The following is a 27,991-nucleotide window of genomic DNA, read 5'->3' as shown; positions in this document are numbered from 1 at the left end:
TGGCTGCCAGGGACCCTGACAAGCCGCGACTTGAGCTGTGCCTTAGAGCCTGGGTTGGCCTGAGAGCGGTATAGAGGAGGGAGGGAGGGCATTCCTGGAAAGGGGGTGGGGTGGGGAGGTGAGGGGAACAGCATGAGCAAAGGCACGAAGGAAGAATGAATCTGCTGCGCGTAGAGAATGGCATAGAGACTTCACTGATTGGAGCCGGGAGTTCTTGCAGGGGGATGAAGGCAGCTATGATTGGATAACTAAAGTGGGGCCAGATTTGGAGGGCTTTGAATGCCCGACTGAGAAGCACTCAACCCAGCTCCTGACTTGCGATTTCCGTTCAAGACTGAATTACCTAAAGGGTGGTTAATTCCAAAGGGCGTTCTTCTTTGGGGGCTCCTGAAAAGTCAGCTTCTCCTCTTACCTGCCTTCCGATTCTCTTCCCTCACCCGGGGAGAAAGCAACCCTCACTTTGTCGAGGGGAGGGGTAGCGCATCATGTTGATCAATTTCACTCCTCCCCCCCCCCCCGCCACTGATTTGAAGATGCAAGGTAAAAAAAAACAAAGAGAAACGCCAAATTCCATTTCCACGCCAAATATTATATTTGGTTTCTCCTCCTCCTCCTCCTCACGCAAGTTCTCTTTCTCTCGCCGGCACCTCCCCCACGTTTTCCTGCTCTCCTGCAGCGAGCGGCTAGGCCGGTCCCCTCCTCGGCCCCCGCGGCGCGCGTTCCGGGCCGAGCTGGCCCGAGCCCGCCCTGCGCCCCCGTGCGCCCCCCTCCCGGTCCCCCGCGCGCGCGCCCGCGCCCGTAACCCGCACACGCTGGTCCACGCCCCCCCGCCCCCCCCCCGCCCCGGCCGAGCGGTAGGTGTTTTGCCGTCTGCGCCGGGCCGCAGTGCGGCTGCGCGCACCAGGCTGCCTCCCGGGCTGGCAGGGCAGCGGCGGCCGCGGTGGCGGCGGGGCCGGGAGCGAGCGGCGGCGGCGGCGGCGGCGGCGGCGTGGGGAGTGGCGTGGAGCCGAGCCTGGGGCTGCAGCAGCGCGGGCCCCCGGAGTAGAAAGCCCCGGGGCAAGAAAGGAAGGCCAGGCCGCGGAGTCCCTGAGCAGCCATTCTTGGATTTGGGGGAGCCTCGCCCCCCCCACACCTCGGCTTCAGACGTCCCCTCCTCATCCCCCCTAGCCCCGGCCGCTGACGGGAGGAGGCGGCGGCGGCGGCGGGGGGCTGAGGGGCGCCGCCATGCCTCTCCCGCGGTGAAGCGTCCCTGCCGTGAGGAGCCGCTCGGTCTCCCCGGTGATGTCCCCCAGGCGGCAGGCGAAAGCGACTCACTCGAGCCCTGGGGTAAAGGCCTAGCTTATTCAGCTTCCTTCCTCCTCCTCCTCCTCCTCCTCCTCCTCTCCCCCTCCGTCCTCCCCCCCACCCCCCCGTCTCTTCCCTCACCCTTCCCCGCGCCCCCATCTTCCCTCCCTCCCTCCCTCCCACCCCTCCAGCAGCGATGGCAGAGGAACAACAACAGCCGCCACCACAGCAGCCTGATGCCCATCAGCAGCTCCCCCCCAGCGCCCCCAACTCGGGGGTGGCTCTGCCAGCCCTGGTGCCTGGGCTGCCAGGGACAGAGGCCAGCGCGCTGCAACACAAGATCAAGAACTCCATCTGGTAAGAGGATCCTCCATCGCTGGGGTAGAAAAGCCCAGGCACATTGCTGCTGCAAAGGGGGTGGGGGGCGGCGGGCGGAGGAGGCGGCGGCGGATGCATTCATTGAATGTGGGTATCCAGAGTCGGGTGCATATTTATAGGACCTCTGGAGGTGTGGGGACTTTGCAGCAGCCTCTGGTCTCCGTAGCCCAAAAAATGCCTTTACCCCCTCCTCAATTGTGAGTGTAGATAAAAACAAGTTTTTTTTTTTTTTTTTTTTTTATGTGTGTGTTTTTTTTTTTTTTTTTTTCCACTTCTGTGTGAGGGGAATAGGGGTCGAAATTTTAAGTCATATTGTATGGTGGTGGCATGGATTTGGGACTGAGGAATGTGTAATGTGTTTACTCCTTTTTGCAATCACACAAGGGAGGAAGAAGTGTATTGTGAATTTTCACCAAACAGACATTGTGCGTAAGAATATTAACATGCAGCACAAAACCTAATGTGTCTCTCTTCCTTTCCGTTGGTTTAGCAGCTATTTCTGGATGTTTTCGCCTTCTTTATTCTGAGATTAAATTTCCTTTCCAGGGAGTGTTATTTGCATGATGGTGAAGAAAGGGCTTCTTTAGGATAAGGTATTTTAACGTGGTAGTTTACGTTACAAAGTGAATTTTTTTTTTTAATTTAAGAACACGTTTTAATTTAAAATGTCTTGCTATTTCGTGGCTTTTTAGAAACCATAGATGAGATATCCTTTGCTATTTCCGTACTTGTATGAGAATTTACAATATTTCAGCATTAGGTTAAACTCTGAAAGGCTGGTGGTAGTCTTTTAATAATTAAATACCCTGAGTTAAGTCTATCTAACGTTAGAGCCATTGTAAATATTCTTTGAACATGAACTTAGATTATTTCTGTAGGATTCTTCATTGATTGACATTTTAAAAAATGTAGTGCTATTTTAAAAATGGAAAGCAATATTTGGAATTTGGTCTAAGAGATTGCTTTTAATAGAAGTTTTAAAATAGAATTGAATGTGGTATAAAACAAGCTCTGATTTTAAAAATGAAATCTTGCATGTCCATCATTGAATATGACTACTAAAATATCAAAACTCCTTACTTTTGTTGCAATTAAGAAGAAGTGCATCATAAAAACAAGTGGCATTGCTGTACAATATTTAGACACTTAAAGATATAGTCAGTTTTTGAACACAAAATTAAGGTTTGTTATATAGTGATTTTTGTTATTTCTTGGCTTACATCCGTGTTGTCATGATGCTAATATGAAGTAGGTCAGTGCAGGCTTAAATAGTTTCTTACTACACAGTAATTGGCAGTTGAGGATCTTGCTTTCAGTTTTAATTTTGAAATGAAGTTTAAATATTTTAAAGGAAAGGTTTTTGGCTTTGATAATCCGTGGTCCTGTTTTGGCAACTTGAATAGGTCAGATAAGTTTGTCTTCTATGTGTGTGTGAAAGAAAGGGAGAGAAGCCTTTATTCTTTGATGGGTACCCTCATCTCCTTTTAAAATCTGTTATTTAAAGGGAGAGATGGTTCATCTTCTGCTTACCATCAAGGTTTCCAGAAATCAGTAAGTTTTTTTCCCCCCGCCGCCTATTAACTTGTAACTTAGTGTCTCCGAAATTATCAATGAATTGCATTAAACACCTTGGTTTTTACATTCAAGGTAAGGGATATCCAGATTAAAGGACTAAATCTTTTAAGAAAGGCACATTTTAAAAGTTGAATTAATAATGTATATTTTAATTTTTTATGAGAACAATAGGGGAAAGGAAACTCCACTTTATATTTCTAATATACGAGCAAAGTGTATAGCCAACTGACTGAATAATGATAGTGGTAATTTTTGGTAAATTGTGATTTAGTTATTCTTTAACTGTTAATTTATATTTACACATTCATTACAGCTTAACTGCACTGACTCTACTGTGAGAAAAAACTTATCCTGAAGTAGAGTGCACTTCATTTTTTGCTACTTGCTCAGAAAAAATAGCAGGCAACAAACACCGTAATCCCCAAATACACAATTTTGTATCTTTATTTAAAAATTGTCATGGCACACTTACTAGCGTTTAATTTTCAAGTGTAGAAATCCTATTTGCAAAAAACGATTTCTTTATATTATGTTTAGAACTTTGGAGTAGACAACATTGGTGGGTATAATTAATATATAGTCTCGTATCCCCTGCTTTACAGGACTGGATTTATATTATTCATCAAGTGACGATATAAAATAAAGATGCTAGAAAGTGAAAGCTCCTTCACCACCACCTCCTATGAACTACTATATGTATGCTAAATTAAAATCATTTTTAATGGGTAAGGTTGCTAAGTTAAGCAATTTCAGCTCCCTTGCTCTCCTCATTTCACGTTTTGTGAAGGAACAGTATCTTTTTATCAGTTATTTTATAACTTGATAATGCTCTGAGAGATCAGTTTTGTACTACTTTCTGCATCAACCGTTGGTATCATTTCTAGTGAAAATTTTAAGTTACATTAAGCCAAAATGTGGCATTTAAAAATTATCAAGTGGGTTTTGCATTTAGGTTGATCATAGTTTCTAAATTATTGAACTTGCAGATCACAAACAAGTCTGTACTTGTTTTCCTTTTCAACAGATATAGTATGTAAGGTGGGTCTTTAGCTGGACAATGAGTTATTTATTATTTCAGTTCATAATTAATACATCCTGTTTGTTAAACTAAAATGCTATTTGATAAAAGTATGTCCATTGTAATTTCAAGCATTAAGTGGGACTTTGGAAAAAAAATTTTTCTGTTCAAAGTTGAAATCATGGTACCTAATGAAACTATATTTCATAAGAATTGGAAATAAAATTTTTTAAGGTAGTCCTAGAAAATAAGAATCTGCAAACCTGATAGTGTGGTAATATTTGTGTAATATATTTATGAATATCATCAGCTTAAGTCCAAGTTAACAAGCCTGCACTATTCTTGACCTTCCCCATTCCCACTCCATAGACAAAGGTCCACCTCACTTAGTACTTTGAAAGGAGATTTATTTACAGAGATGCGTTTTAATACTGAATATGCTGTGAAAATATTGTTTGTATTTTTAAACAATAGAATTCTAATATATTCTTTAATTTAAAAGAAAAGGAAAACTAGCAATATGTCTTTTTTCTAAATGAAAATCTGTCCTGGCAACCTAAAACAGCCACAGCTAACCTCACTGCAAACTTCTCAAACTTACATTGCACCTAAAAAAAAAAGAAATACCAAAGTATGTTTTTCTTTCCTCTTCTCTCCTAGTATCTTCCTTGTTTAAAAGAGAAAAAAAAAATTGTATTTAGTTTAGCTGTATGTATATATATTCTAAGTGCTTTCTTTTCTATTTTACAACAGTTTTACTTGAAACCTTGATAGAATAAAATTCTGAGGAAAAAATGGGATAGAAAAAAAATACGTTGGATATCTCTTCTGTCTCTTTGTGATTAGTTATAAGAATAATCATATTTTCATGGGTGGGAGTGATTTATATATTTGCAGTTAGGCTATAACATAAACAACAAAGCCTTTACCTAGAAAATCAGAAGAAATCTTGATGGTTTATTGTAGAAAATGTTCTAAATACTGTATTTACTCAACAAATGAATTCAGGGATTTTTAAAAGGTTTAATTGTCATCAGTTGTTATTTTTATTTATGTAAGCTTTTATTTGTAAGTAAGACTGTACAAACCATTTCTTTAATGGTCCTGTAAGATGTATCATTGTTTTACCCACTTTTTGGAAACTGATAAATTGAATGACAGGGAAGCTAGGATTCCTGTCATTCATTATCAGACCCTGGAAGTGCTCTGGCCAGAGTTCCTTGTCTTACTCAGTTCTGTAAGTCCTGCGGACTTCTGAATCTCATGCATTTTAGACTTAAAAATTATTAATAAAGTGGAATTATATATGTGGGCTATTTGGATATTTTCTAAATTCCAATTTAAACCCAAATTCAGCAATTTTGTTTTACTTTCTTATTTATTAGTTACAGTGAGCAAAGTCCAGTGATGATCCAAAGGTTTACCTGGTGATGGCATATTAAACCTGATTTCTGTCCCATATACTAGAACTCAGCAGTTCCATTTTGTCCTTGGTTCTGGGTCAGGGCATTTATTAGTTCTGTCTGAGAAATAGTTATTGTTCCTTCCACGGCAGTGGGAAATATTTACTATAAAGTTTATAACATTAGTGTTTACTTTAACTGTAAGTCCCTGATCTTCATTTTGCTTTAAAATTAGAGACTAAGTACATTAGCTGGCTTTTATATATTTTTTATTAGTTGGTTGAACATTCTGCTTGCCCTGAGTTCAGCCTGTCTTCCATACCAAGCACACCAAGGGTGCTTTTGTTTGTTTCTATTGAGGCCAGCTGTGATGGTTGCATCCCAACACTGAGTGTTTGTGATTCCAGAAAGAAGGCAGTTCCTTGCTCTCCTCTATGATTTGAAACTAATTAAATTGTCTTCCCTATTGACCAAAGAAGGCAAGTTAAGCAATTTCAATCCCCTGGATTTTCTGGCCTAATGTTTAGCTCTTAGGTAATGGATGCATGTGTGTATAAGTAATTTACCAATTTGTTCTCCCCACTGGGGAGGGGTATTTATTTATTTATTTATTTAGATTTTATTTATTTATTCATAGACACACACACACAGAGGCAGAGACACAGGCAGAGGGGAGAAGCAGGCTCCATGCAGGGAGCCCGATGTGGGACTCGATCCCGGGTCTCCAGGATCATGCCCCGGGTTGCAGGTGGCGCTAAACCGCTGCGCCACTGGGGCTGCCCAAGGGGGGCGGGGTCTTTAATGTTGTGTGCAAAACTGATTTGGTTTCTATCTCACTATTAATTTTTGGTATTATTGGAGGAAATGAGCTTCACAGTGGTGGAAAGACAGAAGTGTTTTATCCGTTATTAAAGAATGCTTTAAGTAAAAACTTATGTCAGAACTTGTGTCAGATCACTTTTTATATTAGAAAAAGTGTTGCACACAAAAATGTACAAATGAAAGTAATTAAAATGAGCATTATCATTTCTTCAAATTTGAACACTAATCAAGAACAGTGTGTGAAATACTCACCTGAATACTTGCTGTATATACAAAGTACTGTGCTAGAGAGTAACATTTGAGGAATGCCCATTCACTTGTAATGTTAACCTTGTAATATTAACTTAAGGAAAAGGTGCAATAAACTTCTTTATTCAGTTAGGGAAACAAGGAAAGAGGTGACAAGTGCCAAAGTGTGAGAAAAGTAGACCTTCGTTTCCTTGTCTGTAAAATGAATGATTTATACTAGATGACCTTGCAGGTTCCTTTAGCTTAACTTTCTATGCCTCTGTTACTAAATTAATATTGACAGCAATGATAAAACATACCATAAGCACAGTGAAAGACTAACAGAATTAACTAATCACAGGCAATCAACAGAACCATTTTCAATGGACGAATTGTTAGGATTTGTCTGTGTTTCCTTGGGTGTTAGCCCAGGAAGACTGTCTGAAGGTGTTACTCGCTTCTTGTTACCTTGTGCAAGAGTTCTGTATATGAGATTCAGTCTGCAAATATTTATTGAGCATGCATTACATTTAAAGTATTCTAAGAGCCGTTGTTGATTATGCAAAAATATGTAAGTCTCTGCCGCAGTCCATGTTGGGGAGTTTACTAGTTGAGAGATTGCACTAGGGGGACTATTTGTGTGCTCGTTTTGTTTTGTTTTGCTTCTAAAGAGGTTCTCACTCCTTATAAGCACCTCACATAGGAACTTTTTCCTATTGTAATAATGTAATATTTTAAGGCAGTAGCGGATGTTATATTGTCAGTTTGGTTATATAAATAAGAAAGGTGTATTTTATTTTCAGAGTAATTCAGTGTAGTGTTGAGCTTCCCAACTTTCCTCTTCATTTAGGGTAGACTTTTTAATGTATAACTGTGACAGTTCTTTAAACCTATAAAGAACAAGACAGTAAGATAGTTATTCCGCATCTCTGACCAAACTAGACCAGTCTTATCCTCTTTTTCCACTAATCTCTGTATTTAGTGGTTCTCTCTTCTGCTTTGTTGAAGGTTTTAAGAGTACACGTTAAGAGGAGCAGCATAGACCAAAAGGAGGAAGGATCGAAGGATCTTCTGTCCTGGGCAGGATAATAAATAAGGAACAATAAGCTCTGAGGCCTTAATGCACTTAATTGTTGACTATGAGATTAAGATAGTTAACACTTACCCTTAACCAATATGAATAGAAACTTTAAAATATGATTTAATTTTTCTTTCTTGAGACATTTAGTTTTTTTCTGTTTATGGACTGTAGTATTTCCTATCTATAAGAGGAAATAGAAGACCACTAGGTTTGGTTAATTATGCATAGTTTAGTTATCAGACATCTATTACAATAGCTCATATGTATATATATATATGTATATAAAATGAAAAATTGTGTGGGAGTTGAGGTTTTATATTCCTCATATCTAAGAACAAACCAAAAACATAAGATATTCCTTGCTATTTGAGTCTCTGGTTTCTGAATTCAGAGAGTGAGAGGTCAGTGACAGATTCCAGTCTGTTATGTCTTGGAATTTTGAAAGGCATGAGTCCATAAGATGTGAAATACCATCTCCTCCAAATAGCCTTATCTTAAAAAAAAAAAATTACCTGAACTCATTCATAGTCTGAGTTTAGATAACAAAAGATACCTTTACACTCATTCCAACAGGATTAACAAACTGATTTGAATTTACATGCTAAATCTGATTGATTAGTGATACCTGCCAAGGTCATGGGGATAGAAGTGAACTAACTATTGGTTATCTCGGAGGATGTGAGTCCCTAGGGCTATGGTGTTACAATTTATGAGGCCTCATTTTAAGATACAAACCAAACATCAAGTGCACTTGGGTTTGTGTTTTTCTTTCTGTGCTTATAGTTTTTTATTTCTTGGTGACTTTCCTACTTTGATCACCACCTTGTACTATCAAGTAGGTACAAGATGAGAACAGGAGATTACTGCATTAAGTGGCTACTGCAGTTTGCACTAACCCATTTTCTTTCCTTTTATGATCTTGCTTCTCTGTTTATGCCTGTGCTAGTTTCTTTACCTGCTACTTTAAAAACCTTTCTTTAAAAACAAACTTTTTTTTTTTCCTGCTGATACAAAGGTTTAACTTTAGAATTCAACTCCTGTGCTACTGTTTCCATGAAATTTTTCTCAACTCAAGGAAAAGTGATCTGAGTTGTGTAAATTAACTTTTTTCAGTGATTTAGGCTAGCCTTACCTGTGATGGGCCCATTTTTGTTAATTTTTACTGCATTTACATGAAACATTCTCATTTTTTAATATGTAGTTTATAGGAATTCAGAGACTTAGTATACCTGAAACAAAGCAGCCAGTGCATAAGTAATTTACAATATGACAGTAAAATATTTTATTTATATGGAGTAGCCAAGTACTTGCCATTGTTTTTGCAGTATGTATGAAATTTTAAAAATTTATTTGGATAAGAGTGTCACTTTAATGACATCTTGCTTGTAGTAAAGTTGGAGCTTTTGAGATCCTTGGAAAATGTATTTGAACAACATGCTTCAGTTATTTTAAGTGAATCACTTTGCTAATTTGATTGCAGTTATTAGATCTGTTACTTGCATGTATATATAAGCAATCTATGATCTAAACTATAACTGCCAGATTATTATATGCATGATCCCTTTTTCTGAAGCAGGAGATAGTAAAAAGCAGTATTTGGCCAAATTTTGTACATATAAGTTTCAAAGAAGTGAGAAGGTCAAGAACTAATCCTGAATTTACAGAATCAAGTGGTCAAGGAAAACTGAATTCCGTATACCTTTATTTTAATGTCTACTATATACAGGCATAGGAGAACTAAAAAGTAATGAACACCACTCTCCATTTAAAACATTCCCTCCTTGTGTAGTAGTTGCATGCATCATCAGTAGAATTTAACAAAAGTAAGATTTTGTTAAATGCAGTGATATGGTATAATCAGTGGTATTAAAAAATAGAGAGTTAGATGAGAGAGGGATTCAGTAGGATATAATATTCTTATTGGCAAAATTCAGTATTGTGACCTTAACAAAAATCAAGGGATAGGCTGTTGATCCAAATACACCTAATGATATGCTTACTGGCAAATCTCTATTCCCACTAGCAGGAATTAGATTCATAATTGTTGATGACAATAAGCCTTGCCAGTAATGAGAATAATTAGGGGAAGATAGGTTAGATCAAAATTTGCTTGGTTGGGGAGTGGGGTTTCCACCAATCACAATTCTCTCAATGAAATACAAAGATAGAAGATATAAAATAATAATAGAGAACCAGAGGACCAGGAACTGCTGTTAGTTTTAGAAGGTGGCTGTGTACCATGAGTTGATTGTCTTTGAATAATGGCCACTTCATGAAGAGGATTAGAATATTACTATATGAGGGGGTTCCTCATATACCTCACTTGACCCATACTTTGGCTATGTCTTAGCATCTATATCTGTGTACTTTCCCATTATTGGATGAAGTTTATTTTCCCCTTTGGATCCATCCCTTTCCATATATTTAGGGAATTTGTTCTAATACATACCTTTTCTGTCAGCATCATCAAACTGTTCTTTTCTACAGGCTGCTTTTCCTGTGACTTTATACATGCTTATGACTTCCTTAAAGCAGCAGCAAACAACTTGGAGAAAAGTTTTTGCAGTAAAACAGAGTTGATCTTTCAGTGACCTAAAGAGCTCATTCGTAGTCTAAGAAAAAAAGTCATTAGGTAAGTGAATGAAGAATGTAAATACTCATTTTATAAGAATAATAATACAGTTAACAATGCAAAAATCTTTATTCGATAATAAAAAATAAAGCAGAAAAGTGCTATTTTTTTTGACCACTAAGAAGAGATTTAAGAAACATGGTAACTATTGCTAGTTGATCTCACCCCTCGTTTTACTATTTTCCTTACCCCTTTCCCTCCCCTCTAGTCTCTCATTTATTATCTTATTGTGTGATATGTAAGCCCACTTGTATATATGGTGGAATAAGTGAACATACATTCTAAAAGTGTTAATTGGTTTTGCACTTCGGTGGTAGAAACAATGTATGCTCCTCCCCCCCTCCCTTATTATATTCTCAAAATTTTCTTGAATGAGCAAGCATTATCTTTAGTTTAGAAAAATCCAAACAAGTGAAATAATGCTTTGTCTACTCTGCTGCACTTCCTTTTAGCTGCCATCTGTCCATCAGCTCACCACCCCGACTCTGCTAAATCTCTCTTCTCTTGTCCTTTTTGACTCTTGCAGTCTGGCTTCCTGTTCTTCTTGCCAACTTAGTGGCCTTTTTTCAATTTTTATCTTTCATTATGTCTTCAACTCTTCTTGTTACCGTGATTCCTCTGCAGTTGGCAATTCTCATTCATTCCTTTTTGAGAGCTGCCTTTGTGTCAGCTACTCTGCCAGGCATTGAGGATTCCATGGGCAAAGATGCAAGATTCTTATTTTTGTGGATCTTATTTCTGATTAACATTTTATTTTTCCTGCTGCTTTCTTGTAGATGCACTTTAATTTTGAATATCCAGACACTTTTCAACCATCCTTTTTTTTTTTTTTTTCTCTGTTCACTTCTTTGCTAAAGTCAGAAATAGATGGGCTGACCAGACAAATCTAATGACATCTGCTTATTCGTTTGCTAGAGTACAGGTAGCTACCAACTGTCATTGTAAACTTGGCATTTTCACAGTAATCCTTCTTCTATGCCATAGTGTCTTGCCACAGTAATCCTCTTCTAAGCCAACCTCAGTTGGCTTTCATTTCTAGCTATTCTACTTCTGTGGGTAGTAGATGGCACCTGTTGGTAGTAGATGGCACCTGTTCCTTCATTCCATCAGGCTAGCAGTATTGGCTTCTTATTTGATTTTTTTCTTATCCCTATGCCTAATATTTTAACAAGTTGCCAAGTTTGCAGTGTCACTTAAGTTCCTTCCTCTTCCCTACATTTCCACTGCCAGGACCATAGTTCAGTGCTTTACCATCTCGTTCCTGGATTATTACAGTGGCACCATAGTTGCTCTCTGCTCCTGGCCTTTCCCCTCACTGAACTGTGTTGTATATTGCTGCCAAAATAAGTCTTCAAATATGTCCTTTTCCATGTAGTCTTCTTTAAATAACCTATAATAGTTTCACCTTGCCCACCGTATCGGATCTAAAGATTTCTGTGAGGTTTCAAAGGCCTGTATTATCTAGCCCCATACAATCAGTCAAACCCAATTTCTTTCTGTCCACCAGTGTTGAACTCCTGTCAGGTAAGCACTTCAGTGTCTACCTTCTATTTTGTGGTGCTCCTTTTATTCTTACTTTATATCTTTTCTGGAATCTCTACTACTCTGTATCCAAATCCTGCTTAATTAAGTTTTAACCATTTTTGAAGTCATAGCTCATATTATTGTACTATAAAATATTTTTTAGCTACTCTAGTCTACGTTGGCCTTTTCTTGATCTTTAACTGTATAGTCATGTCTTACAATTAAACACTTAATCACTTTCATTTTTGTCCTATGGTGTTCTAATAGACAATAAGTTCTTTGAAGCTAGGGGCAACACCTTTTGCATCTTTCTATTTCTTGTCTAGCAGTAAGTGCTAGTGAATACTATTTTTGTCTACTGCATTCTTAGAGATACTTGATTTTTTCCTGCTTATTAATGTTTCTGTATTTGATATATTTGATGTGGTAATTTTCTCCCCAAATAAGTTATTAAACTTGTGCTGCATTTTACAGAATAGAGGACTTACAGCAATTGATTTTTTTAAATTGCATTCATTGGTGAAGCTGAAGTAATCATTTATTTAGAGTTTTAGGAATACTAATCAAATGTTTTTTACTCTATATCTGGATTAAAAAATAATTTATGCCCCAAGTGAGAGCCATTGTGTCCCTCATTTTATTTTTTTATTTTTATTTTTTTTGTGTGTGTGTCATTTTAAAAATAATGCACAAATGACTCCTACATAGTTTGGTAACCTTTTATGAATGAGTATAGGAGTATTTAGCTAGGAGTATTTAGCTAGGGTTTTGTGAGCTCATCAGTTATCTGTGTTCCAGCCTATTTCCCAAGAGATAGAGTTGGAATTTTGAAGAACCCCTTAACATTGACCTGGAGATAGCTTCTTTTAAATTTGTTTCTGGTGGAGGGTTTGCCCTACTGATTTTAGGGGCCAAGACCCAAGGCTAAGGTAACTTGTTCAGTCATGGCTAAAGTGTGAAGACAGCAAAGGAAACCTGTCAGGGCAGATAACTGAGGGAGGTGGATTGATTGAGGAGGTAACAAGGGAATGAACAAAATAGGAAAGCAATTCTGAAGGTCCAAAGTGTTTCAGGTTCATAAAACAGGTGACAGTCTGTTCGACCTTTCTATTTGTCTGACATAAAGACTTTTTGTTTTTTTTAGTCTGATATTCTTTTTTTTTTTTTTTCAGAGAGGTAAAACTAGTTTTTATTTATTTATTATTTTTTAAAAAGATTTTATTTATTTATTCATGAGAGACATACAGAGAGAGAGGCAGAGGCACAGGCAGAGGGAGAAGCAGGCTCCATGCCAGATGTGGGACTTATCACGCCATGAGCCAAAGGCAGACGCTCAACCACTGAGCCACCCAGGCTTCCCCAAACAACTAGTTTTTAAAAGACCCTTTCAGCTTTAAAAATGTATTTATATGATGCTATTTGGTATGTTAGAGCAGTGAGTAGTTCTCTACTGGCATCATATTAGTATTACCTTAGAACTTGTTGGAAATGTAAATTTTGGGGCTCCACCTTAGATTTACTGTAATAGAAACTCTGGGGGTATAACCAGCAGTCTTTGTTTTACTAGTCCTTAAGGTGATTCTAATACTGAAGTTTGAGAATCCCTTACTTAGAGGATATATTTTCTGCTAAACAATAGTAAGCCACAGTCTTCTATGGCAGTATTTTAGTGTTCTTGACCCTTGAGTACCCCAGCTAGAGTCAATAACTTCTTTATTTTAATTTTTTAGTATTTGAATGTAATTGTTACAGCATTATTTACACTGTGTTGCAAAAGATTTTCACTAAACTGAGTTCTTTACTTTCATCAATTGTATATTAAATGAATTGATGAATAAAAATTAAAGACAGTGCATAATCATCATTGCACTCAGCCCTGATCAACAATTAAAAAAGACAGACAGACATACACAAAATACCAGATATCACAGGTGCAAGACAGCATGGGATATATAACCTAGGGCCAGCAAGCTTCTACTTTGAAGGGCCAGATGGTAAATTCTTTTGGCTTTGTAGGACATAGGGCCTCTGTTGGAACTACTTTACTCTACCATTGTTATCAAGAAAGTAGCCACAGAAAGAATATATATGTATGTATGTATATAAAGAATGAATGGCTGGATTTGTTCCATTACTGCCAGGATGGCCCTTCGGCAGCAGTTTGTGGACCTCTATATCCCAAACTATTTGCAGAATACAATAATGGTTCTCGATCTTCACTCCATTTTATTGACAAACAGTGGAAGATAGTCACCTGCTTGATATTAATTGTCTTATAATTCTCCCTTAGGTAACCCCAGGATTATGTATAAAGTATATTAGAATGCAAACAAGAAAGAGTTATATTCTAGGGATAGTCTTATCTTAGCTCTTATGATGATGATAATAAAGTATACTGACTTACTGCTTCTGATGTGAGAATTGAGGTCTCAGGGCAACCTGCTGCCTGAAAAACTGGAGACAATTAGATACAGAGAATCAAAGCTTACAAATGGCAAAAGCCAGGAGTAGAAGCCCCACAGCTGAAGCCACTATAGGTAGGAACACCTTTAAGTTTAGTGAATGAATTGCTGGAGGCTCTGAGTGGGCTAGCTTGAGAGTTGAAAACCATGGAGGCCGAGTCTTGGGGGTTGGGGGTGTGTGTCTTACCTGAGTCTCACTTCCAGTAACCCTACCAGGTTCTTCTTGTGAGGATCAGAGAAAAATCTTTTACTGCCTGTGGATTGTGGAGGATTTCAGGAGTTTGCAGGGAGGGGCAGGTAGGGAAGAAGAGAAAAGTAATCATTTTGAAATATACCCAGAGCTCTCTGTTCTCTTTGACAAAGCCTATTTCAAGGGAAAGGATTTTACCAGAACCTAACCAACAGGGGCTCTAGGAAAGCCTTCTTGGCTCCCTTCGGGGGAAGGGAATTAAGCTCACTAAAAGACTGAGACCTAATCATAGGACAATAGAGGACATGCCTCTCTCCAATTTTAGCACCATGTCAGTAGGACTCCTGTATAACAGGATTGCATCTAAAACAAGTGTAAGCCTCACACCTTATTTAAAAAGAGTCTTCAGGGATTCCCAAAGTGAACATGGGAGACAAAAAGATAGACATTAGAGAAAATTTTAGCCTTAGACATTGTTGCTACAGCAAACAAACAAGCCTAACTCCCAGTCAATAAACATAAAACTCACACTAAAGGTCTGTCTACCTCAGTTCCTTTTACCCAACATTATCTCTCTTTCTTTCTTCCTCTTTCTTTCTTTCTTTCTTTCTTTCTTTCTTTCTTTCTTTCTTTCTTTCTTTCTTTCTTTCTTTTTTTCTTTCTTTCTTTCTTTCTTTCTCTCTTTCTCTCTTTCTCTCTTTCTCTCTCTCTTCCCTCCTTCCTTCCTTCCTTCCTTCCTTCCTTCCTTCCTTCCTTCCTTCCTTCCTTCCTTCCTTCCTTCCTCTTTGTAATATCTCGCTTTCATCAAAAGATTATAAGGCATGTTTACAGGCAAAAAAATCCCACAATCTGAAGAGGTAAATGAAGCATAAGAACCAGACTCAGATATGACATAGATTTTGGAATCACGCTGTGGATTTAAAATTATGCTTAATATGCTAAGAGCTCTAATGGAAAAAATAGATGTCTTGTAGAAATGGATGGGTAATGTGAATAGAAAGATGGAAGCTCTAAGAAATAGTCCAAAGGAAATGCTAGAAGTAAAAAACACTGTAACAAATGACGAATGCCTTTGTTGGGCCCATTAGTAGACTGGTCATGACTGAGGAAAGAATCAGTGAACATGAAGATATATCAATAGAAATTTCCACAACTAAAATGCAAAGAGAAAAAAAGTGAGAGATGGAACCAGAGTAACCAAGAACTGTGGGACAGTTATAAAAGTGCAACATATGCATAATTGGGATGTAACAAGGGGAAGAGAGAAAGGAACCAGGAGTATTTGAAGTATAATAGCTAAGAATTTTCCAAAATTAAAGACTCCAAAATCGAGAAAGCTCATAGATACCAAGTAGGACAAATAAGAACAACAAAAAGATCTACTCCTACACACATTACATTCGATCTGCAGAAAATCAAAGACAAGGATAAAATCTTGAAAGAAGCCCCAGGGAAATAACCACCTTACCTATAAAGGAACAAGAAAACAATTATCTCAGACTTTTTTTTTTTTAAGATTTTATTTATTTATTATTTATGATAGACACATAAAGAGAGAGGCAGAGACACAGACAGGGGCAGAAGCAGGTTCCCAGCAAGGAGTCCGATGTGGGACTCTATCCCAGACCCCAGGATCATGCCCAGCAGATGCTCAACTGCTGAGCCACCCAGGCATCCCCAGTTATCTCAGACTTCTATTCAGAAACCAAGCAAGAAAGGAGAGACTAAAGTATTTAGAGTTGAAAGAAGAAATCACCAGCCTAGAATTCTGTATCTAGTGAAATCATCCTTCAGAAGTGAAGGAGAAGTAAAAATTTTCTCAGACAAAAATTGAAAGAGTTTTTAACTAGTAGACTGGCTTTACAAAGATGTTAAAAGTTCTTCAAAGAGAGAGAAAATGGTCTAGGTCAGAAACTTAAATCTACGTGAAGGAGAAAAAAATAAATGAAGATGAAATCTTTTATTTTTCTTCTATTTAATTGATCTAACAGATAATAGTTCAAAAGTGATGTATTTGGTGATTATAGCTTATGAATAAGTGAAATGAATGACAGCAATGTTAAGAAACAGGAGGGAGGAATTGGGAATCCTCTTAAATACTTGTAATAACTGAAGTAGTATAGTTGTCTTAAAAATGGACTTGGATTAGTCATAAAGGTATATTGCAAACCCTGCAGTAACCACTAAAAAGATTTTAAAAGGAAGTGTAATTGATATGCTAAAAGAATAGAGAAAATCGAGTCATATAAGATGTTCAGATAAAACCAGAGAAAGCAGATATAGAGAAGACAAAAAAAAAAAAAGAACAAAGAAAAAGAGCAATGAAGAGTAAATATTTAAAATATGGTACATACAAATTCAGCTATGTCAATAATCACTTCAAGTGTGCATGTCCAAAATACACCAATTAAAAGAGACTTTAATAGTAGATTAAAAAACCAAAACAACTGCCTTTTGCTCTACCCAAAGAAGGCTCCAGTATTAATCTGAGTTCCCCTCATAACTTAGAGGGAAACTTTCAAGATAGCCTACAAATGAAGGAGGAGGACGTTCTTAAATTCGTTGCAGTAGGAACCCACTTATGTGGCACCAACCTTGACTTCCAAATGAAACAGTACATCTACAAAAGGAAAAATTATGGCATCTACAATATAAATCTGAAGAGAACCTGGGAGAAGCTTCTGCAGACAGCTCATGCCATTGTTGCCACTGAAAACCCAGCTTTGTCTGTGTCATATCATTGGGAATACTGGCCAGTTAGCTGTGCTGAAGTTTGCTGCTGCCACTGGAGCCATTCCTATTGCTGGCCACTTCACTCTGGAACCTTCACCAACAAGCTCCAGGCAGCCTTCTGCAAGCTGAGACTTCTGGTGGTTACTCTCACAGAGGCATCTTATGTTAACCTGCCTGCCATTGCTCTGACACAGATTCCTCTGTGCTCCGTGGGCATCGCCATCTCTTGCAACAACAAGGGAGCTCACTCAGTGGGTCTGATGTGGTGGATGTTGGCCTCAGAAGTTTTGCACGTGTGTGGCACCATTTCCTGTGAACACCCATGGGAAGTTGTCCCTGATCTCTACTTCTACAGAGATCCTGAAGAGATTGAAAAGGAAGAGCAGGCCACTGCTGAAAAGGCTATAACCAAGGAGGAATTTCAGGGTAAATGGACTGCTCCAGGTCCTGAATTCACTGCAACTCAACCTGAAGTCACAGACTGGTCTATAGGCATGCAGATGCCCTGTTCTGCAGTTCTCTACCAAAGACTAGAACACTCAGCTACCGCTGAAAACAGGTCTGCAGTTTCTGCTGCTCAAGCCGTTACATGTGTAGGAACAACCACTGAGTGGTTTTAAGCTCTTCCAGAAGGAGAAACAAAATGGAAATAAGGTTGATGGAAAATAAATGGTTTCTAAAAGTTGGAAAAAAAAACCCAAGACAACTCGTCTACAAGTCCCTTTACACTTTGGTACTTTTATTATTTAGTAATGAGTTATTTGTAACATGCTTCATCAATATGTTGTAACACTAAATTTGAGAACTTAGAAGTTGCCAGTAAATGATGAGATACTTAAATTATAAAGAACTCAAGGGAAAATGGCCATGTTTTTGTGGGGTTTTTAAGGTTTTTATTTTAATTCTGGCTAGTTAATATACATAGGAATAATTAGCTTTAGGTATAAAATACAGTGATTGAACAATGTCATACATCACCCAGTACTCATACCACAAGTGCACTCTTTAATCCCCATTACCTATTTTACCTGTCCCTCTACCTACCTCCCCTCTGGTAACCATCATTTTTTTCTCAAATAATTAAGAGTCTGTTTCTTGGTTTGTGTTTGTCGGTCTCCTCCTTTGCTTGCTTTGTTTCTTAAATTCTACATACAGGTGAAATCATATGGTATCTGTCTTTCTGTGACTTAACTTCACTTAGCATAAGACTCTCTAGCTCTATCCATGTCATTGCAAATGACCAGATTTCATTCTTTTTTATGGCTGAATAATATTCCATTTTATATACATCACATCTTCTTTGCCGGTTCATCAATCAGTGGACACTTGGGCTGCTTCCATATGTTGGCTATTGTAGATAATGCTGTTGTAAACAATAGGGGTACATGTATGCCTTTGAATGAGTGTGTTTTTGTATTCTTTGGATAGATACCCATTAGTGTGATTGCTGGATTGTAGGTAGGTTTATTTTTAATGTTTTGAGGAACCTCCAGAATGGCTGCACCAGTTTGCATTCACACCAACAGAGCACACGGGTTCCTTTTTCTCCACATCCTCAAAAATGGCCATGTTTTATGTCCAGTTTTCTGTGTAAACTATTTAATTTCCTCTGTTAGAATAAATTTTACAAGTCATTTTACAACTGACCATTTCTTGTGTACATTCTGATTTTTTAAGCACTTTTTTTTGGATATTTTTTTTATTGGAGTTCGATTTGCCAACATATAGCATATCATCCTGTGCTCATCCCATCAAGTGCCCCCCTCAGTGCCCATCATCCAGTCACCCCATCCCTCCACCCACCTCCCCTTCCACTACCCCTTGTTCGTTTCCCAGAGTTAGGAGTCTCATGTTCTGTCACTCTCTCTGATATTTCCCACTCATTTTCTCTCCTTTCCCCTATAATCCCTTTCACTACTTTTTAGATTCCCCAAATGAATGAGACCATATAATGTTTGTCCTTTTTTAAGCACTTTTAATGAGATAATTTACATACCATTAAGTTTACCTGCTTTAATTTTTTTTTTTAATTTTTTAAATTTATTTATGATAGTCACAGAGAGAGAGAGAGAGAGAGGCAGAGACATAGGCAGAGGGAGAAGCAGGCTCCATGCACCGGGAGCCCGATGTGGGATTCGATCCCGGGTCTCCAGGATCGTGCCCTGGGCCAAAGGCAGGCGCCAAACCGCTGCACCACCCAGGGATCCCAAGTTTACCTGCTTTAAGGATATAATTCAGTGGTTTTTAGTATATTTTTGAAGTTGTGCAATCATTACTGTGATTTCATTTTTTTTTAAAGCAGTTGAAAAGGCACCTGGATGGATGGATGGCTCAGTGTTGAGTGTGTCTGCCTTCTGCTCAGGTCATGATCCTGGGGTTTTGGGATCAAGTCCCATATCGGGCTCCCTGCAGGGAGCCTGCTTCTCCCTCTGCCTGTGTCTCTGCCTCTTTCTCTGTTTCTCATGAATAAATAAATAAAAATCTTAAAAACAAAAAAAGCAATTGAAAAGTGAATTATACTGACTGGAGTGATTAGAAGTGGAAAGGTTATTTAATCATAATCCTGAAAGTTCGAAGGCAGTAGGAGCCATTAAAATAATGTTTTTGTTTTAATGTTAATGAGACAATAGAATGGGGATTTGTAGAAACTCAAAAGATGAAGTTGTAATTGCTCAATACTTTTTCTCTGTGGCCTTTTCTTGCCTTTATCCTCTGTGGGCCAGTCTTTAGATATGTCGAAAAGCTTTCTTCTATTTAGATGCTTACTGCTTTAAAAAAAAAAATTTGTCTCGGTACTGCGTTAAGCTTCACATAACTGGTCAAATATTTGAGTCTTCCTATGGTACTTAACTATTCTCTGACATTTCAACTGTATGTATTTGTAATTATAGAGCATGACATGTTAGCTGTTACTATTTTCTGTAACATATTTTCAACCAGTGAGATATTTATACTTGCCTAAATTAATTTTTGTAAGATACTTAGAAAATTTCTCTGCCAAGCATAAAACCTAGAATGACTTTTATTTAAAAAAAAAAACTTTAACAATTTTAAAGTAAAAACGAATCACAAAGAGTCCACTACTGTAGTGGTGTAAGTCATTACAGTGAAATTAGTTGCCTACGTTTGCTACACAGGTCACATAACTTTTTTTCTTCTTTTTTTTTTTTTTTAGATTTTATTTATTTATTCATGAGAAACAGAGAGAGAGGGAGGTGGAGACGCAGGCAGAGGGAGAAGCAGGCTCCATGCAGGGAGTTTGATGTGGGACTTGATCCTGGGACTCCAGGATCACGCCCTGGGCCGAAGGCAGGCACTAAACCGCTGAGCCACCCAGGTATCCCCTAGGTCACATAACTTTTAAAAATTGTTTCCTTTATTAGTAGAATGGAAATAGTAATAGTGCTTACCTTGTAAGGTTTGTGGTGAAGATTAAATGAGATAACATATAAAACACTTGGTGTAGAATCTGGCACATGGTAAAAACTTGATAAATGTTGGCTGTTACTTTTAACCACAATAAATTCAAAGAAATTTTTCACTTGACCACACAGTCTGTTACTATGATTACTTCTTATTACTGTATTACTGTACTGTGACAGAGGAGACCATGATGATATTTGAGACAAGAGTTATCCAGGCAGAGAGGGAACAGCAAATGCAAAGGTGAGAAGGCTGAAGCAAGGAGGCCGAGTAGCCAGAGTGTGGAGAGTGTGCTGGAGTGTGGCAGTGAGGTCAGAAGTAAAGGAGGGGCAGATTTATGTAGGTCCTTGCAGGTCTAGTAAGCACTAAAACTTAGACTCTTATTCTGGGTGTAAGGGGGTAGCCATTGGAAGGTTCTGAGCAGAGGAGCGATACAACCTTACTGATGTTTTAATAAAACTCACTGGGTTGCTTTGTGGAGAAGAGAGTATAGAAGGGCAGGGACTGTAAACAAGGAGACTAGGTTATGTCAGGTCACTGACATTTTACACCAGGGTGTGTGAGTGTTCTTTTAAAAGATTAAGTATTTTAAATATTGGTAAGTGGTGGTCTCAGAGTGTTGCAGTTAGCTATGAGTGATTTCATTTTCTTTACACTTTTCTCTATTTTCCAAAAGATTTTAAAGAGTACTTTTTTTTTTTAAGATTTTATTTATTTATTCATGAGAGACACAGAGAGAGAGAGAGAGGCAGGCAGAGGCAGGCAGAGACACAGGCAGAGGGAGAAGCAGGCCCAATGTGGGACTTGATCCCCGGACTCCAGGACCATGGGATCTGGGCCGAAGGCAGGCGCTAAACCACTGAGCCACCCAGGGACCCCTAAAAGAGTATACTTTTGTAATCATAAACGTAACTGTTACCACTAAGCAGAGCTGTGATAATAACAAAAAATTATGTAATATATTAGGCTCTCTGATTAGAAGGACATACTTGCATATTAAGTATACTATCATAAGTGCTGTTACTAAAATCTGAAAGATTTGCCATCAAAGAGACTAAATATGTCTATCAGAATGTAATAAAGTACCAGGCATTTGGAATAGATGATCTAAGAGTCTTCCCTGAACCTTTACCTTAGGTAAACTTAATCACTCTCCTCCTAGGTTCTAATTCTTGTTACTATACAATTCTAATAAAATAACTGTATAATTTTATAGCCTCCTCTGTTGGAATATCAGCACCACAAAGACTGGAATTGTATGTCTCTCACTTAGAGATATATCCCTAGTGCAGAATGTGTATGCATGAACGTATGAGCTAACTCAGGAAGTATCAATTTTTAGATGTCAGTTGTGGATCTGGTGTAGTTTTTCCTGCTGTTCTTCCTCCTATGTAACAGTGTCCACCCCCTCGTGTAGTGTTTAAGTTACTAAGTATAGTAGAAGTTATGAATAAAAATAGCAAACTAGTTTACCATTAAAAATCTTTTCTCTATACACCATTTTCAACAGTATAAAAGATGGCTTATTGTAAATTTTTGCTTATAGATGACCTTTTTGAATGTGTAATTTATTAATATAGATAGCATTACCAAATAGAAATCCTATCAGAACTTAAATTAGTATGTATAATCTCAAATTGTTGAGTGCTTTTTAGCTTGAACTATAAAGCATTTTTCTGAAACTCCACTATATCCTTTTCTTCCAGTGTGGTGGGTTTTACTGGTATATGTTGTATATACTTTGTTGAAAAGATGTGTTCAGTGCGCTTACTAGAGATTTGTTAAAATTCTTTATAATATTTCACTGGTAACATAGAGAAGGAGAAAAAACGACTTTGTGGTGTTGATGCCATACTTTTTTATTTTTAACCTCTGGAAATTATGACATATCATATTAGTATAGCCTAATTTCTTGTTGAAAATAAAGTATGAGGGAAGTCTGGCATATTGACAACCTGTGCACCTACCTGTGATCCTTAAGGCTTAATTTTGGGTCATGTGATTTCTTTCTTGAAAGCTGTTTCCAGAGAATTCAATATTAACTAAATACTTATGCTTTTATGTCCATCTTAGATCTTTAAAAAAATCTTTCTGATCACTTTTGTTTTCTTGGAGAGTTTTTATTCACTATTTCTTGCTCCTAGGAGATTTTTGAAGTTTTTAAAAAACAAAACACAGAGAACTTCAAAAAGTTTCTCCTATGTTAAAATGGATATGAAGAACCTCCAGACAGAAAGAAAGCTCCTTTGTGTTCTTTGGTTGGTGGTTTATCACTTCCACTCTCATCTCTGTTGGGTGCCCCTGTTCTTTTGTGTTTATGTTCTTCCTTTCTGGAGGGACACACAGTATATGGAAAAATTTATTTATATAAATTATATCATCACGATAAAGAAAACTCTGAATACTAGTGGTTAGATTACATCAGCGTCACATTTTTGTTGTGGTAAATGACACATCTTAACGAAGTCTAAGTATTTATAGTTTTCTCTCTGTATTACTTTCTTGTTCCATCTTTGCTTCTAGCCTATTTAAGTCCCAGTTTTCTTTCTCAGTTCTTTTTATCACTTTGTCTTTTTCCCTTCCAGTTCTTCCTCTGAAGTGGGCATGTAGCATCTGTTTGTGACCCTAAAGCTATTCCTTACTTTCTGTCCTTCCCTAGGTGTTTCCCTAGGATATCTAATGTTGTATGCCTATACCTGTACTTCCTCTTAATCTTTATAGTTAATCACCACTTTCTCACCTCTCCTTCTAGTCATTATTCTAAGCGGACTGTCTTTATTAGTTGTTACACCTACTTCTTTAAGCTTGTATTCAATGTGGATCAGCTAGTCTAAAACAAGACATGAGATAACCGAGAAATTTTGAAGAGAAGTATTTCCTCACAGCGCTCATGTTAATAGAATACAAGGCGTTTGTAGCAGATAATTCAGAATCTTTTAGTTTGTCTTCCTGAATTTTTTCTACACCCCTCTTTTTCTGTTGTTTTCTCTTATTCTTATCCTTTCTACCTTTTACCTTTTTCTCTAACTCCCACTTTTCTCTCCCCAGAACAGAAACAGAAAATCTACCTGTAATGCATTACAATTTTATCTCTGCCTTTTCCACATTTGGAATCTTAGAAGTTGTCAGCTTTATATTTATCAGGTTATTTGAAAGCCTAATGAGGTGGTTTTAAGAAGAGATGTAATGAGCATTTGCTATGAAAAAGATTACGTAAAATCATTTAATACTGTAGGAAAGGTGTGAGTCAGCAGGCAAGTTTCACAGAAGGAAAGGGTTGTGCTAGGCTGCTTGCTTGCTTGCCTTGGTCTCCGGGTATAATTCCAACCAGTTGAAGATGGAGAGGAATGAAGCGAAAAGGACAATTTGGTATTCCTAACTCCTGAAGTGAGATGTAAAATGTTACGAATACAATAAAGTTTCAATCCATTTCGATAGAAGTACAACTTATATCTTGTTTTATTTAAGTAAGCAAATGAGTTCTCCATCATTGTTTAAAATCATTTTTTTAAAGTAAATTGGAATGTGTATTCCAGCCTTGACAGCGCAGTGTGAATAACTTAGATGTTGCTTAGAAAATTGTTCTCCTGGATGAAGGCAATGAACTGTGAAAGACTAGAATCAAAACCCAGCCAGAGGGATCAGTTTTATAGGAAATTGTTTTGGGATGTCAGTGCTACAGTGTGTTTGCTACTTGATTATATAGCTGAGGTTACATGTGTTTAATCTTTGTGAGGACTTAAAGAAATAACTAGGCTTTGGAGTGATTGTGGGAGATGAAAAAACAAAACAGAATTTTATATCTTGGACTTGTATTTTTGGCTTTTTGGGATTATATCTCATTCCTTGAGTTCCAAGTACAAAACTGTTAACATTTGGTAATCTTTAATGATGAAATCTTGTTTGTTACTGACATTCATATTCTTTTCCTAAAACTTAGAATCATAATCAAGTTGTATATGAATTTTAATACAAATAAATGATACTAACCAGTGGGAGGATTACTTAGGAAATTATATTAATGCAATTGCTTAGCTGTTTGAAAGACAGAAAGAATAAATTTAGAGCCTGAACTCAACAGCAGGTCATCAGAACAATTACAGATGAGTAAATGGTTCAGTGAAGTAAAACCGGGATGATTTAAAAATAAAACAAAACAACAAACCTAGAACAGACTAGAAATGAACTTATTGTAGAGTGGGAGATTTTTTTCTTTTAGAAGTAGTAGAAAACATCTCAAAACAAACAAGATTTTACTACTTAAAATGAAAAACAAAAACACTTTTAGGTATTAAACTCTTTTTACCTATACCTATAATTCCAAATTAAAGGAAAAATCAGAAGAGAATAAAATTTTCACGGTTATGTTGCCATTAAAATTTTTTAAAGAGAGCATGTCATTATATAAATAAATTATTTTGGTAGAATGTGAGAGGAAAAAATCACAGAATAGTCACATAATTTCACACAGTCACGCACACACATGCACATACAACCCCAATTGTAGAAAAAGAGAGTGGAATAAAAACATACCAAAATCTTGCTTTTCAATAATGTTGGGATTGGTAATATGGGTGATTTTCAAAAGTTTTATGTATTTTTCTGAAATAAGAAGCTTTTAAAAATATTTCTTTTAAAATTGTCTACTGATTAAATCTAAATACTTCCTTATCATTTCTAGCTTGACTTTCCAGCTTCTCTTCCCTCCTTTCTCTTACATACAGTGTCTTTCCCATGGATTTGCACAGTGCTTCACAAAATTTTACAAAAATTATGGTGTGAATGCCTTCAACTTGTTCCATTTTACTATGTGGCCCACCACATCTTACTTGTATTAGGTCCAGCTATATCACATGTTTAGTTTATTTGCCCATCCATGAAGGATATGCCTGCCTTGCACCCCTTGACTGACAGGTATTTTGGAGCATTTGATGTTCTGTTAAAGGTCTAGTGTATAGTTTTCCATCTCTTTTCCTTGGCTTTGGCTTTACCATTTAGCAGTAATGCTTCCCTCTTCTCTTTGCATATTCAGAGATAGATTTCAAGACCATAATTAGGCACTTCAGTTTACCATGTGCTCTTCAGTGTTTTTTACCACATTTTACCTTGTACTTCCAGTATAGCAATTACCATAGTTTGCACATACTGTATTTTCTACTGTGTGTGTCTTTCCCAGTAGATGTTGAGCCCCTGATGGGCAGCAACCATGTCTTATTCATCTTTGTATCTCCCATAATGCTATGTTAGCAAATATTTATAGTCTTATGTTGATTTTAAATAATGATTTGTCACAGTTTGAATCACTAGTAGAAAGATGTTTTAGTCTATTTTACCCATATGCTTTTCTTATTTGATATATAATCTTAATGTACTATGTTTTTAAAATGATTTTTTACATCATAAAAGCAAAGGATACTCATTTTAGAAAACTTAAAAAACAAAATAACTTCCACCATCTGTGTGAAACATACATATTTCTTTTGATTCTTTTTTCTTATAAGAAATTTATTGTTTTTGCCTCACTTAAATCATGTTATATAGTGTCCTTTTCTTTAATATTCATTCATTATAATTATTCATTTATTCAACTAATAAAGTACTTAATATTAGGCAAGTATTCTTTTAGAACTCTGGGGTTGTAGCAGTAAACAAATTAATTAAAAAGATCTGTTTTCAGGACACCTGGGTGGCTCAGGGGTTGAATGGTCTGTCTGCCTTTGGCTTAGGGCATCATCCCGGGATCCAGGATCAAGTCCCACATCAGGCTCCTCTTGGGGAGCCTGCTTCTCCCTCTGCCTATGTCTCTGCCTCTCTCTCTGTGTCTCTCATGAATAAATAAATAAAATCTCAATAAAATAAAATAAAAAGATCTGTTTTCATAACATCTGTATTGTTTTGGAGAGAGACATAATAAGCAATAAATTAAAAACATATATACTATGTGACATAATGGTAAATTTTCAGAAGAAAAGCAAAGCAGGAAAAGAGGGAGTTGTATGTCAGGAAGAGGATTACAGTTTTGAATAGGTTGGTCAGGGAACCCTCACCAAGGTAATATTTGAATAAAAACTTGAATTATAGAGTGAGTCATGTGGATATTTGAAGACAAAGCCTTCATTTATAATGGTAGGATCTAAAGTTTCAACAGTAAGAGAATGCTTATTTTAAAATTATTATCAAAATTTTATTAATATAGCCATAAGAAGATTCTATTGTCAATGTATAATGAATTTGGAAAATGCCCACCATGCAATGTTAAAAGGAAGTAGCAAAATAAATAAGTAGTTTCACCCTAATTTTAAAAAGATCTCATACACATGTATATGTACAAATGTATGAATGTAACTAGAAGAAAATACACCAGAATTTATCAGAAGTTCTTTGTTGGATATGGTCTTGGTTTTTTTTTTTTTTTCCTCAATTTTTTTTAATGAGTATATGTTAAAATAATCTTAAAAGGTACTTAAAAATTAACTTTGATACATCTTAGCTTCCAGGTCCTGCCATAATGGAGCAATAGGTATTGAACTTATCCCCTCTCTATAAGCAACCATAAAGCTGAATAAAATATATGTAGCAATTGAGGTTTTCTTAGCATTAGATAGCAAAGCATACAACAGTGATCCTTGAGAGACAGAAAACCTAAGAGGTGAGCTCATGCTGGCTTTCCAAACTGAAGTTCAAGTATGGAGAGCCAAAGAGAGATCAGAGTTTTAGTGTAGTGGAGAAAACAGGGATTGGAGTGCATGGCTGCTGAACCAGCTGGAATTTGTGAGGCTGGGTACTAGAAAGGAGGGAGTTGTTTCAAGAAGGAGCTTCGGAAATCTGCACGGAGTTGTTGGATTCTTTGGCTGAACATTGAACTCCACATATGCAGGATGGGTCTCATTCCAGAGAACAGCTACTGGGGCCTGTATGTCAAGAAGAGATGCTTAGAGGTCACAGAGAATTTCAGCCAGTCAAGTTGGAAGAAGCTAGTTGAGCCCCTTGAGGATTAGTTGAGACCCCAGAAAGACTTATATTTTAGGACTAAGGTTACTCTATCTATAGAGTAAGAGCTATTTTAGACCCATCCTAACAGTCTAAAACTAACCCTTAATAGTATCAGGTTGAGCTGCCCATAAATTAACTTCATGCCAGAACACACTTAGCACTCCAAACATTCAATGTAGTACCAACAATTTCCAGTTATGTAAAAATTACTAGACACAGGAAGAAGTGGGAAAATGCAGCTTATC

At 37.3% G+C, this 27,991-nt stretch overlaps 1 protein-coding gene and 1 pseudogene across 3 annotated transcripts in view; both read left to right on the top strand.

The window, feature by feature from the left end:
* The first annotated feature begins 960 nt into the window (after positions 1-960).
* Positions 961-27,991, top strand: part of RFX7 (regulatory factor X7) — a 132,400-nt gene continuing 105,369 nt past the window's right edge. Inside the window, exons 1-2 of one of the 3 annotated variants that reach the window (XM_072808725.1) lie at positions 961-1,326; positions 1,479-1,641. In XM_072808725.1, the coding sequence (XP_072664826.1) occupies positions 1,481-1,641 (161 nt within the window). In that variant the 5' untranslated portion in view covers positions 961-1,326; positions 1,479-1,480. Of the gene's footprint in view, positions 1,327-1,475; positions 1,642-10,276; positions 10,422-27,991 lie in introns of those variants that run through there. The other 2 variants (XM_072808726.1, XM_072808727.1) reach the window with 2 other exon arrangements.
* On the top strand, positions 14,088-18,183 carry LOC140622555 (small ribosomal subunit protein uS2 pseudogene; annotated as a pseudogene).

Source organism: Canis lupus, chromosome 32, assembly GCF_048164855.1.
Source record: "Canis lupus baileyi chromosome 32, mCanLup2.hap1, whole genome shotgun sequence".
In the NCBI taxonomy this organism is placed as follows: Eukaryota; Metazoa; Chordata; class Mammalia; order Carnivora; family Canidae; genus Canis; species Canis lupus.
The sequence above is the reverse complement of the archived record's forward strand: the minus strand, read 5'-3'. Positions and strand labels throughout refer to the sequence as shown.